General features: G+C 38.0%; 1 protein-coding gene across 1 annotated transcript in view; it reads right to left on the bottom strand.

Annotated features, from left to right (window-relative positions):
* Nucleotides 1-10,489, bottom strand: part of nlrc5 (NLR family, CARD domain containing 5) — a 38,331-nt gene extending 27,842 nt beyond the window's left edge. The window contains exons 1-9 of the mRNA XM_079252037.1: nt 10,150-10,489; nt 7,800-7,979; nt 6,201-6,355; nt 5,451-5,582; nt 3,476-3,791; nt 3,088-3,243; nt 2,799-2,889; nt 2,485-2,647; nt 1,584-1,714 (exon numbers count right to left, since the gene is read on the bottom strand). Coding sequence (XP_079108163.1) covers nt 1,584-1,714; nt 2,485-2,647; nt 2,799-2,889; nt 3,088-3,243; nt 3,476-3,791; nt 5,451-5,582; nt 6,201-6,355; nt 7,800-7,979; nt 10,150-10,483 — 1,658 coding nt within the window. The 5' untranslated portion in view covers nt 10,484-10,489. The remainder of the gene's footprint in view (nt 1-1,583; nt 1,715-2,484; nt 2,648-2,798; nt 2,890-3,087; nt 3,244-3,475; nt 3,792-5,450; nt 5,583-6,200; nt 6,356-7,799; nt 7,980-10,149) is intronic.
* Between the last annotated feature and the right edge of the window lie 4,413 nt (nt 10,490-14,902).

Consider the following 14,902-nt stretch of genomic DNA (forward strand, 5'->3'; position numbering starts at 1 on the left):
CACCTGATATTTGCTTTAAACCGAGAGGCCAAAAGGCACTCCAGAGTGTAAATATGTGTAAGTACAGGGTTAAACTCAACCTATACAGTGCTTTCATATCAGGATTTGTGGGTAGAGGGATCCCTAACAGGAGTAAGGCTGCAGTAGTTTTCACACATAAGTTGCAGGCTTATAGTAATGCCACTACTGCAAATATCATCCTATATCACACATAGACATAAATGGTGTCACAAGGCCACACACTAAGCAGTCAGTGGATTTTCACCAAGACTGATAAAAATCTATAAAACACAAGGTGCTTTCACTCAATAGATTGTCATGGAAGGTCATTATCAGTCATTTTAAAAAAAGGAAAGAGCCTGTGAATGGTTTGCAGTAGCTTTGGTGGAGGAAGGTGAGAAACATCATACATGTTTGTAATGGGCAGACAAAGAGCTCCATTTTTTAAACATCTCTGGTTTAGTGTGAAGCTCTGTGAGACAAAAACCAGTTCCTGAAAGATCTGCATGTAACAGAAACCCAATTAGAGAGTTTTCTGTAGAAATTTAAACAATTTGGTGAAAAAAATCCAACAGAAAAACAAAACTTATGAAAAAAAACCCCAAAACAGATTGATTAGAATTATTTGCAAAAAGCAGGATTGTTTTGGTAAGCTGCCTTTCACGTAGCATCTGCTGGCTGACTGATGAAGTACCAGACGCCATTTAGTCAAGTTCAATAAAACAAAATAAAAGGCATTTTGTAACTTATAACACATAACCCATCTTCACCAAGTCTCTCTCTGTTATGCCACATTTGCAGTGCCGTGTCTCAATTTAAATATCTCCAGCGCGACAAATACCTTACTGTGATTGGATGCTCTGCTTTATGCTGCATCAGGGTGTTTCTGACCTCCTTTTATGGGGGTCAGGAACATGTTGGACTGCTCAGCTTTCATTTCTCATGTTACTTCTGAAGCCACTTGATTCCTGGTATAGAGCCTGACTTTGTTTGGTCAAACTGTAGGCTTAATGGAACCAATCTGATGAGACTTAGGAATCTATTTTGAGTACGAGCTCCAAGTTTAGTTAATTGTTTGTCAACATTACTTAGCAGGGCTGCATTTGGACTGCTGTTTATAATGTATTGCATTATTATTATTTAGCTTAATAGACAAGCACTATAAGTTTGGTATTTTAGGATTGAGGGCAGACTGTACCGAGCAAAGAGGAGGTTGGGGTTGTGAGGAGGAGGGGGAATGGTTGAGCCTGGCAGTAAAACGAGGAGGCATTGGTATTTATGGCACTGTAAAAGTTCAGTTTACTTGCTGTACAGTAAAATAAAATTGGTCCACAGTGCATTTATAAATTAATACAGTTAAAATATTAACAGAAACATTGTGATGATGAATTGTTTGGCTTAAAATTACAACCATATGCAATTAGTTGCCTTTGCAGTTTCATTAAACTTTGTTTTACAGTTTCTCCCTCTGAATATGATCTGAGCTAATCTTCTGTGGAAAACCATTCAATTTGTGACCAGAATGGATTTCTAATTGCATGTTCCTTAAATGACAGGTATATTCTTTAAATTCATGTTCTTACCTCTTCTTGAGCTGTGCATCACTAACATCATTGCATGTCATGATTCTAAGAGCAGCTAAAAACTCCTGCACCTTCAAATGAATAAAGCAGTAGGCATTAACAAGTGTCCCATTTCCACATCTGAGTTCCACCTACAGGAAGACAAGATTGTCATTTTTATCATTTTGAAAACATAAACTGGATTATAATCTGTATATCAATATAGATCTATCTATCTAGTAATATGTGGGCAAATGCATTTATTTGCATTTCGATTCAAAACAGAGTTAAAATGCCATTTTTGACACTTTAACTAACAGCTACAGCTGTTCTCTAAATATAAGATTACAACGTGTTACAGGACTTTAACTTTTGAAATGTTTTTGTCCACACTCTTCATTAATATGTATTAATATCTGACTGTAGACCAGGATGGGACTAGCCACTGACAGCTTTGGACTTTTATTTTTTAGTCTGGTTATGGAGCAGAGATGAACATCTGCTCTTACGAGGATGGACCTGCCTCTCCGCTATTAAGAGAGGGGCAAACGTGCTTTCATGTCAGTCACCAAAAGTCTCCAGTAACACCAGAAAAAGTCTCTAGATTTGTCGCTAGTTGATTATTTAAAAACTAGATACGCTAGAGGGGTCTGAAAACGCATAAAATATAGCGACAAAGTCACTAAGCTAACAGCAGTGATAGCTGAGCTCTGACGTGCACTGACAAACATTTCACACTGTTTGGAAAGCAAACGACAATCAGATGCATTACTGTAATATCGCTGTCATGAAGTAATCCTTATTAACACATTAAAGGCACAACCATAGTATTTATTAAGTTCAAACATTCCAAACATCCCTGATTGAATAAATCCTAAACGTCTGTGGATGCATCCAGGAAAGGAATAGTTGCATGTCTGACCTGTGAGAGGAGCCCTGTCTCGACTGATAACTCTAAAACACGCTTTGGAACATCATCTTCTACGAAGAGGATCTTGTTCGCCTCCAGGCCTCCCCACGCCAACCGAGTCAGCTCACACAGCTCAGATCGATACTGACTCAGAGAGGCGAGTGCACACACAGAACTGCAAAAAGAGATGTACAATAAATGTGGTAATTAGAAGTTTATCATAACTGACCTGCACTGACATGTACACACAAGTACGCACTGTAACTACAACAGTGAAAGTAAAATGTGTGTTATTTGCTGTATATGTGTTGCTGAATAATCTTTACCTCTGAGAGAATGTTGTGGTCTTTAGCCTTTCAGCTCTTCCTCTTCGATCAGTATAATGACTGAGAAATGCAGCAATAACACTGAGGTAGACTTGGGTAAGGGTGGCAGGAACCGGAATTGATGTGATAGAAAACTCTTCTTGTCCGTTTGTACCATCTATTATTTTATCTTTACTTGGTTCTCCATTCCCAGTTTGTGCTCCTCTTTGTGAATGACTCCCTCCTCTGCTACAATCTTCTCCTTTTTCTTCCCCTTTTTCTTCTTCCAGCATACTTATTACTGGCTTACTTCTCTTTGCTTTCAGCAGTTGTGCACCTCTGTCTTCAAGCAGTAAATGCTCTAGACATATGCAACAGATGTTGCAGAGTGCAGGGAGGGAAGACATAGCAAGAAGGTGTCGACTAGAGAGAAGTAGATCCGTTGCCTGCGCACCAAGACTTGTGTCTGTTGAGTGACAATTATTGTTGAGACACAAAAAGATCAGAACCACTGCAAGGCATACATGACTGTACACATCTGTTGTAACAAAATGTTAAAAAAAAAAACTTAAACTAAGCTACTGATCAGTGCGGATAATAAACTGTACTGTTAAATGTTACCAGATCTGTTTTAGAAACAAGGCAGAGAAACAGATTTTACAATGAAAATTGAAAGATGTGAAGGATTTACTATTTACCTTTTTGACCAAAAAAGTTGTTCACATAGTCCTTGATCTCATGGTGGTCCCATCCCAGCAGCTCACCTACTTTGTCTGACAAGCCATCAAAATCTACAACATCCCGCATACGGCAGGTGACCAGTATAGTGCTTCCTGCCAGAAGCTGACGATTCAGCAACCCTGAGATGAGTTCTGCCACATGCAGAGGTTTTTCTAAGTCCAGTGACTCACAAGCCATATTTTTTCTATCAAGTTTCCAGTGAAACTCATCGTAGCCATCCAGGACCCAGCAGCTTTGCTCTGGGTTGGAAAGAAGGTAGTCCACAATGGCTTGCTGCTCAAACACAGAAATTATGTGGATGTAAGTAGAAAACACACACACACACACACACCCATGCTCTTACTTTGAGAAGCCCCCATTTTACTCTTTGCATCTTAGAAAAAATGTATTTACATAACAGCAGAGTCAAAACTATCTTAATCCAGAGTGATATGGCAAATAAGGCTGGAAACTACGTAATGTGAAAGCCAGGTCTGTAGTGTGTGTTAAAACTTTACCACGACACATCCTGCATCCTCATCAGACTTCAAGACATGACAAATACTTGTATAGACATGTGTCAGCATTCTGGGTGTGCTGGTTTTTGTGTAATCTGTTTTACTTTCAGAGACCAAAATAATGTTAAAAGATTATGCAATACAAGCAGAAAGTGGGGGTCCGCAACTACTGTTGCTGGGATTCACTTTGCATGCCAAACAATTCCACACTGGAGCCTGTTCTCAAACCTTTCAGGTTTTGTCCAATCTCTTTTACTATTTAAATCAGGGAGCAAAGCTTAACAACACTTCTGCATTTTACAGTCTCAGTGCTGTTGTGTAAACAGGGCCATAGAGACCAGAAGTACTACGAATAAAAACAGAGCCATTATGATGTGTGAATCAAACTAAAAAGAGAGATATGAACATCATCTTCCCCATTGCGTTTGAGCAATCCAGTAATATCTGTTGTGCTAAATGTAAATGTAACTGCTCTCACATTTAACATCAGAATAGTACAACTGCTTATTATTAATGTATATAATGAGAAGGAGCCAATCCCAGATAGGGGATGCCATGAGGAGGTTTTCCATGCTGAATGAGTGGGGTGCACTCTCAAAAATAGAGGTACAAGATAGGGACATTTCTGTACCTATAGGTACATTTTAAAGAAATGTTCTCTCAAAAGTACAATACTGGTCTTTAAGAGACCAGAAGCACACCTTCAGAGTACGAAAAAGGGTTCAAAGTGACATAAAGTACAAATTTGTACCATTTTAACCATAAGGGTACCTGCAGCATCGAAAAATGTTTGTCATGACAAAAACTATTGTTAGCAGCAGTGCTTTAAGTGGGCCGGTACGCAGCGGTACGCAGCGGTACGCAGCGGTACGCAGCGGTACGCAGCGGTACGCAGTACCGGCACTTTTAAATTCTATCCTTTTGCGTACCGGTACTATTTTTTACAGCGTATGGTGCATACTGGGACTTTTACCAGCTTTTCTTCAGCAATCAGTATACCCCCCTACGACTTCACCACATATTACAACTGATATTTAATGATTTTATTTTTTAACTTAATTTTTAAAAAGTCACCTAAAAATAAATGTATTGTTAAGACCGGTTTAGATGCACAACACTTGCTGTAGCCCACAATGTCAGTGTTTTGAGTTTTTGAAGATTATTTCTAGATTAAAGATAAGATAATATTGCTAAGTGGAATGGACCAGGCCTAATGCTGTGAAAAACATAAAAAACATAACTTGATAAGGTGAGGTTGAACTTGATAAGGTACAAAAATAGACCAGAACTGAAGGGTACAGAAATGTCTCTCAAAAGAGTACACCCCCAGCGACAAGCATTTGTACCTTTTTAGGTACAAGCTGGTACCTCTATTTGTGAGTGTGTGATTAGAGTAAATTGGTGGTAAATTGGTGGAAATTGGCTGAAACAATACCTTTGCATCATTGTCTCCATTTGGAGGGAGGTAGAGTTGGAACAGCAGCTCGGATATGGAGAGAGGGCAAGACAGCATGTTGAGCTGACGAAACTCTAGCAGGACAAACAGGCAGGAGGAAGGGACTGGGCCCTGGATTTTAACAAAGGGACATTCAAGTCTTCTGTTGAGGAGAACTTAATATATAGAAATTGTTTGTGAAAAAAAATGGCATCACGTTAGGGGGAACAGTTGGATCTGATTTTATTTAAAATCTGAAGTAGTTCCCCAATAAAATCATAATCATTTGTTGTTAATCTAACTAAACAAATATTCAGTTTATTTTAATATTTATCTTAAGCTTTATTTATCTTAAGCTTTGGTTTTGAAAATAAAATCTACAGAATTTTAAAAAAGTGAAAAAAAAATGTGCATTTAGAAGTTGCTAACATCAAGACCTCCCCAAAAAAGGCAACTAAAAAATGCGGTGGAGGAGTGTGACATTTAGTTTTACTTTCACTATTACATCTAAAATGGAATAATTCAATAGCTTTTAAACACTGTGTTGTAATATACCAGTTAGACTTCCTGTTCCATTCAGAGAAGTTTAGGTGCTTTCCTTTGGCAGACAGACATTCATCTTCTAAAAATGATGTATTGTTTGAAGGATGTCAGTTTTTTTTTTTTTTTAATTTCTTTATAAGAAACAAAATGCCACCCTTACAAATGCAGATTGCCATTTTAGAAATTAACAACAATATGAGATCTTACTAGTCTATTGGCCCATTGTTGTCCTAAACAGGACATCAGTAGAGTTTTTCCTGATCCAGCCTGGCCAACGAGAACCGTCACTTTCCCCGCACATCCTTGGAGGAAGGTCTCCAAAGTCAGTCTGGACTCCAAACACCCATAATCGCCATCAGGTTCTGAGTTTGGTGAAAAAATGGGGTTTGATTGTTAACAGTAGACTTCAACTGTTCACATGTAGAAAATATTCATATGACCAAGTTTCAGCTTTGAAAATGCATTTTCTCACACAGTTTGAGATCTGCTAAACGTTTGCGCATTCTAAAACCTGTACAAACTCACTACACATACAGAATATGTACAAACTAATTTTACTGACAGAAACTGTGCCTATAACAAGTTTCAAGAGGACATGCAAGAAGTCTGTGTGTGTAAAGGTGCACGTGGATGTGGTTATCGTCACAAGGAGGCATTAAAACAAAGCAAGGAGATGCAGAGGTTAGGTTTCCACGTACTCAGCTGTCATGAGGCCAACCAAGTTTTTTACCCGGAGTAACAGGAGCAAATGATTGCACCCACGTGCAAAATTTCTATAGTTAGTGTATGATTCTTTTTATTTTGTAGAAACTGTTTTGTGTTCTCCAAGCTGTGCACTGGCGAGTCTTTAGACAGCTGGCTTGTAGGTGGGTCAATTTATGAAACTCTTAGTAAAATAAATGTATGTATGTATGTATGTATATGCATCTATGTACATGTAAATGTGATTGTACACAACTATATGTATAAGAAATGTAATTTATTTTGTGGAAATTAAACCAAGCAGTTAAAATGTGGAAAATTATTCATGTATAAAGTGAACAACCTAAGACATATGGCATGTTATGCTATGATAATGATTTTGATTTTTTTTTGTCTTCTTTCATGGAGTATCGCGAAGAAAACCAATAACCATTTATTGGTTCGTTATGTTTTCTTTAGAAAAAAAAAAAAAAAAGGTGGCAGATATTACAAGAAATTTTCTTTTTTCTGCTCCTTTCCGAGCATGGTGGTTGTTTTTTTTTTTTTGTAAAGTCTTGTTTTACCTTTAGTATGACCATGTGAGAAATAAATAAATAAATAAAAATAAATAAATAAATGAGGCCTATATTAGAAACAAGAGACTGTCATATTTATTCATGTGTTCTTTCTGTTTTTAAGACAGGACACACACACCCTACACCCCCATCTGTTTTATTTGCAGACATGCCGCTTTTTCTTTTGTTCACCTTCTATTGTTTTACTTAATAAATTTGCTCCCATACAGCGCTTCTTTGTGTGGCAGTCAGAATTTGCTGCATGTTTTCTCTCCAAACTAACCATGCTGCAAACCACAAAACCCTAATTTCAATAGGGAGTCTCATTTACGCACTTTTTTCTTAGTAAATCACCTGCAAACCATGATTCAGCCCCAACACAAAATTCTATATTGCATACGGAAATGACTACCTTTAAATTGGGATCTTAATAGATATGGCCCTTAATATCTTCTTTTAAATTTATACCTATATTTTTAAATCTCTTTAATGAAAATTGGTCATATTTGAATAAATGATTCCTTTTCAAGTGAAAGGAAATGCCCCTGACCTGGTGTTCTGCTTCCTGTCGAGCTGGGGGTCTGGTCAGGTCTGTCCTTCTGTCTGTTTGCAGTTCTTAGACCGACCCACACTTTCTCCAGTTGCACTTCCTTCACCAGGCACTCTGTCAGTCTCCCCCACCTCCTCTCCAATAAACTCATCACCTCAGAGATATATTGCTCCCAGTGATCTGTGGATATAAAAAGTTACAAAAACACACTATTTAAAGAGTGTAGTCTCACTGGTTAGGTTTACAACTGTACAAACAATCTATCTTTAGTCTAACTTAGAGATCTTCGCTTTTCAAGTTACTATTTACGGTTGCATTGCAGTTATTTTGCCAACAATTTAGGATAATCTAAGCACAAAAAATGTGACAGGGTGTTTGGAGGGTCAAACACATGAAAATATGTTGTGATTTGGAAAAAACAAATAAATACAAAGACAGTTAAATCTTAGCTATTCAAGTCAGCTGGTTTGGAATCACACACATCTAAACTTTAGAGCCGAGCTGACCCTGGTAATGTGATGCTCAATAAAACAAGCATAGAAGAGATGCCTGGTTTACTTTGATTTTAACACCATTAACATGGTCTGAAAACATTTAGTAGCAAACTTAGTGTGCAGCTTCAAACTGAGGTCTTGATGTTGGTGTAACAGAGCACTTCCAAACAAGGCTGACATCATAGCCTGCAGTTTCTGTATCCGAGGAGCAACTACTTTATTCATCAAAAGCAGCATGTTAAATAGCAGGAAATGTGCTCTGAGAGCTGAACCAAAGTCGGTATTTAAATGGACATAATATTAGTAATGAGATGTGGATAAAATGGTTTGCAAAACTGCATACTCGATTCCTCGTAGCTTCCTGGATGCAACTTTGAAATTGCTTTTGATCTTTCTCTCCACACTTTTCTTTTAGATTAAAAAATTCTTAGTATTGCGTTAATTTGTCAGCTTGGTTATTGCATGTGAATGTGGCAACAATGTTACACAATTAAGACAATGTGTGTGTTCTACCAATCCGGAGGCGTTTGATAAGCTGCTCCTCTAAAGGTGGTGTGGAGGACTTCTGATCAATCTCACTTGTGGCAGAATCAAAACATTCACCTATGGCACAAATGATTGAATTAATAACATAGTATTAGTTCAACTTTTTCACATCAAAATGGTGGATAAATATCAAGATATCAAAAACCCCGTGGAGTATGCTGTAAAAACCTAGTTAATTTGTAACCTAAAGTCTTCAACTGCAGTTTGTATATCTACAAATACCCATAGAATAAAATGCTACTTTCATTTTTACTTGTTTGTCAGTGGGGTTAGATCAGCAGATATTTAACTTCAAAATAAATAAATAAATATAGCTCTGAAAATATTGCTGCAAGTGAGTTGACTGTTTAAAAACCTGCACAGTATTTGTTGTTGTACTTTTCAGGACATAAATAATTTGTCATTCCACTCCAAGTTGTGAAATAAGCTTGACACAGTCTGTGGCTTTAAGTTGGAAGTGGTATGCAAGTGAAGGCTACAAAAAGAGTTAAAAACTGCAACAACAATCAGCCCTAAAGACCCCCCCCCCCAAAAAAAAAAAAAAAAAAAAAAAAATCAGCATCCTAAGATACCATTATAATGGGATCTATTGGCAGATGTGGGGAAACAAGCCCCATCATAAAATAGCTCACCACTATGACCCAAAAGAAGCCCAAACTATATATTACTAAAGCTGCAGTACTAGGCCCTTAAGATGCTCAAGAACACCATCTTTGTTTACAAAGGAGCAGATTACAGCATCACTGGAGACATAAATAAGACTCAGCCATATTGTTGTGTCTTATTAATGCATATTGATTACTGACATTGGCAGAATCACACTCAAAAAGAATGATTGTTCTAATTGCACTTTTCAACAGAATATTCTGTTTTCAATTAAACCAGGGACGAGCAACTCCAGTCCTCCAGGACAGTTTCCAATCCACAGTCCTGCAAGTCTTGGGAGTTTCCCTGCTGCAACACACCTGACTCAAATCAATGGTTAATTTGCAAAGTTGCAGCACGGAAACAATTAACACTTGTACGACTGCAGCCCTTGAGGACTGGAGTTGCTCATCCCTGAACTGAACCTTAAGATATGCCTTGGGAATTCAAATGAACAATAATTAATCCCAATGGGAAACTTTGTGAGTTATGAATGCTGTATATACACATATTAAATACAAATTCAATACACTTTAAGCTTCTTGAGCACAGAAACAAACGTTCTACTTTAACTGGTAAGTGTTTGCTTTTTCATTAAAAAGAACAGACACTGTGTAAGAGATGAGCATTGCTTGTCAACATTTATTGTTTAATTTCATACTCACTGGAAGGATATCCGGCCACTGACATCAGCGTGGACTCCAGATGCATGGGGATGTTTTCACAGTCCATACAAACTCGCAAAAGGAAGTTACGACACTCTACAGCCCTGGCCTTCTTGAAGTACTCCAACATGGCCTTTATGTCTTCTTGTACTGATGCTGCAGTAGAGCTGGTGGAGGCATGTTGGTTTTTCCAACCAGTTTCACTTGGTATCATGCTCCAAAGCCCCATTATGACTGATGGTGTCTGACAGCAAAGGATATGGTACAGTTCTAATGATTCCTGATCTAAGACGGAGTTAACGTTTCCATTGTCAGGGTCAAACTCCTCATCCATGGTCAGACTCCATCAGCTGGAAGGAGATAAACAAAAGAAATATGTTTTTGAAAATGCTTTCATCTGCGATGGATTGGTGAGGTGTCCAGGGTGTACCCTGCCTTTCGCTCAAAAACTGCTGGGATAGGCTCCAGCTTCCCCATGACCCTTAATCGGACCAAGCGGTTAGGATAATTAATGAATGAATGAAAATGCTTTCATTGGGCTACTCTCACAGGTTGGGAGCAGAATAGAGTTATTTGAATATACCAGAAGAAATCACAGTCCATTATTCACCTGAAGTTAGACAAACCCATCTCTTTTTCTTTTGGTGCTGAATGGGTTCAACACACACATGCATTGTCTGACTTCCTTGTGCTTTTCAAACACTTTACCGACTTTGTATGTTTAAATTTTGCTTAGTAAACTGCTTCGGTGTTTAAAAATAAATGTATTACATATTTTCTCTGGGTTCTTTACAAGAATAAACGTGTTATTACACGATTTAACTTGATAGTATATTCTTTATGTGTAAAGAAGCTGCTCGTGGGCAGGGATCCCGTTGCGCAGCATTTAATACCTTTGTATATAGATTCGTCATATTTGAGATGAATGTATCGCTTGTTTTTGTTTTCAGACTTTAAGCTTTGAATCCAGGGCGACTGCTCTACCCTGCGCAGTTTGGACAGACGGTAAGCTCTGAGACCGTGTCCTGAAATAACTTGCAGTCGAGGTCGTTTAAGGTAACATGCATGAAAGCGCTTTATGCCATGTGGCGCAGCACGAACCCACTAACCTCCTGGAAGATGATGTCTAGGCTGCAGTTGCTCTCATATAATTTGAGATACATAAAATAAGAACTTACCAACAATTCCTGTCTCAGGCAGGATTTCGCTGCACCCAGTGGCTCCTTTATTTGAAAACGAAACCATAGACAGAGGAGCATTGTTTTAGTTTCGTTTTTGTGCATTGGCCGGTGTTGTGCCGTTACCCAGTTCGTCCTGCAGCGCCTGATGTCAGCATTCATGTCGCTAAAACTAACAAATACTGTGATGTGCAAAAGAAAAACCTTTATAATGTTTTCCATGTGAATGCCATTTTATGTTAAAATATTTGCTTGATGAATTGCACGTCATTTTTATAATCACACATGATAAAACTAATAGCTCAACAATATCATAATCCCTTCACTTATTATTTTACAAACCATTTGGTCACGTGGTTCTTTTTAAATAATAATAATTTAAAAAAATCCTGAAGTTTTCGTGCTTCTGCATCACTGTAAGATATCTTGTGTCTTTAAAACTCTTTTATTTACAGTTTATGGTTTAGAATGAAGCAGGTTCACACAACTCTGAATCCCAAACTTCTCATTCATTACACTTTAACAAATCCAGAAATTCATATTTCTAGATAATAAGTGATATGTCACAGCAGAAAGGACACGCCCTGGTGTCAGGACGCTCGCGGAGCTGGATGGGGAAACTGGTTTTGACACAGCACTGGTGTACTGGCACTGGTGTGGGCATAGCCATGACATAATTGCGATTTTTTAAGTTTATTCCACATAATCTTACAACACAATAAGTTTGCAAGAGAAATAAACAGCAACGTGGTTTATTACCAGCTCCTCTGCAGGGGATGTTCAACAGGAAGAAAGCTGCAATAAACCAGTGCATGAAAAATGCCTTCAGTGTTCATAGCTATTAATTATTCACTCAGCATTCACTTAAAAACAACAAGAGAGATGTCTGAAATTTCCTGATTGAAATTTTGACTTTTTCCTCCAGGCGTGTTGAGTTTCACCTGTTTATGTTACAGACATTTAGAGTTCATTTTAACTGTGCTCAAGGAAGAACTGTTGAGATGCACTTGTTTCAGCTCATCCCTTGTCTTTGAAAGCTGCAGTCCTTTATTATTTTATGTTTTCACAGCATAATTAAATCATAAATAAATGTCAAGTGTTTCAATACAACTTTTACTTTTGCCATGATATATACCTTGTTTAAACTGTAGTTTTAACAACTGCCTCATGCCTGAAATATCCATCCTGTCCAGCCTGCCCGTACCATCTGATCTTTGACCCTGTTGCTTCCTTTTCATTCTTCGAGACCCAAACATCTCATTACATCATTAAATCACCACTATTGGAAGAACTGGCAGGAAAGAACCAAAACATTTATTTGAATAACTATTGTCTTGAAGCCGGTGACCTAGAGTGTATCCAATAAACTCAAGACCCTGAGGGATAAACATTATGGAGAAAATATTTGAAAATAAAATTAATTGGTGAGATGTACTCCAGCTTGACACATTTGCAAATACACTCTCGAAACAGAAAGTAAAACCCTTTTTCAAAAATAAGATTTTATGCATCAGAACATACAAACAACAAAAATAAATGTCTTTTCTGCATTAGAAAAAAAATAAATGCAACTTGAGGTTAAAGTCAATCGGTCACTCAAAATTCTTCCTGGGAGTGAGTGTCAGCATGAGTGGTGACCTGTCCCCTGCCTCTCACCTGCTAATAGCTGTGTAAGGCAAGCCTGAAATTGGACTGTTATGGAAAATGAATAAATGAAATGAATAAATTAACTTAATATAAACAGCAGTACATTCCATCTTAAATTAATCTTAGAAGTTTATAGTTAAGGGTTTCTTTTATTTTCTCTGTTGTAGTTTGTTCGTGGTCATGACTGTCTGTGAATCCAGCCCTTTGTGTGTTGTATTATATTTACATTCTGTTCTTACACACCAGGTTTAAACTGATTGCTACACCTGGTGTATTTGCCCTCAGTGTATATATATACCCCACTGCCAGAACCTCGTTGTTATCTCCAGGGGCGTTTCCTGGACCCGGGACCATTGAAGGCTGAGCCCTTAGCTTTGTAGAGGAATCTCTGTAAACCAACCTAATTAAGAATGCATTTTATTCAAGCTTTCTAGTCTGTCCTCTTTTCTCTGTCCTGGTTGTCTTTAAGATTTGCCAGATTTGCTTTTTTTTTATCATATTAATGACACCAAAAGCTCATCTTAAATGGGAACTGACCTTTGCAACATAACTAACCTTCAAGTGTCATTTATTGGGGATTTAGGCTCAATAATCTACTTTAACTATTCTATTCTATTCTATTCCACAATCATTTAGCAGACACTTTGATTCAAAGCGACTTACACATGAGTTCAATTCAATTCAACTTTATTTGTATAGCGCCACTTCACAACTATGTTGTCACAGGGCACTTTAGTTATGTCCCAACATACATGAATCAATATACACATCATTTTGAGCCAATTCATACATATCCTATAACAGAAACCAACTGATTGCATCGTGTCATGACTTGGATCCAATCCCCCATCCTGAGCTGCATGCGGCGACAGTGGGAAGGAAAAAACTCCCCTTTAACAGGAAGAGAACCTGTTAAAGGGGAGTTGTGTGAGAACAAAGCAAGCACAAAATCAAACAGTAGAGGACATCATAGGAAGGTGCTGGTGGACTGCTGGAGTCCAGCTGGGTGCCGGTCTTGACATGTAGTGCTACAGGCACTAGGGGCTTGATTAGAAATGTCCGGGGCTCGAGTTGGGAATGCCCAGGCCAGGTGACGCCCATGGTTATCTCCATATTGTTATTCTTAGGCACAGTTTTTCCTTGTATTCATCTTAGCTCATTTTGTTATTTTTGATGATCCATGTCTTTGATTCTGCTATGGCAGTGCCTTCTATTACTTTACAATTAACCATCATTTCCTAAATCTGTTTGCCTCCTGCCTCATCATTCCGTTTGGACCTTGCTTACACATCACAATTCTGACTAAGAAACTGTTTCTGCCAATTAATCTGAGAGGGATTATGTCAGAAGTAATTCATTTACAGTGAACAAGATTATGGACATGTGGAAAAAAAAAAAAACATTTAAAACAGCTGACAAGACAGGTGGAGTAAAATTCTTGGAAAGCATGGATTTCTCAGGAAGTACATCATCTTTTCAAAGAGCAGGACCATCAGTCTGGAAGCACAGTCAGTAAGCGTCAGTTTACTGTGAGACTTGGTCCCTTCACCTCAGTGACCCTGACATGGAATACAGGCGCAACATACTGTGCTCAGTCTACTGCTTTACAGCCTGTTTGTGTTTACTCATGACTGCTCATGAGGACATAACAGGGATGAGCCTCATCTTAAATGGAAATGAGGTTGCTCAGAGTTGAGATGGATAAATTGTCTACTCGGTGTTCCCATAACAATTCCTTCCTTAACATCACAAAGACCAATGAGCTTGTTACTGATTGTGGAGAATGGAAGTGAGGAAGTAAAAAACATGCCCAGTTTTTATATTTCTGGGGATGAACATTAAGTGATGATATTAAATGGTTGGTGAAACACTTCTGTTGTAAAAGAAAAAAAAAAAGGCTAAACAGAGGATCTATTTCAGTAAGGAAA

This window comes from Telmatherina bonti (genome assembly GCF_933228915.1).
Source record: "Telmatherina bonti genome assembly, chromosome: 2".
NCBI classification, from domain to species: Eukaryota; Metazoa; Chordata; class Actinopteri; order Atheriniformes; family Telmatherinidae; genus Telmatherina; species Telmatherina bonti.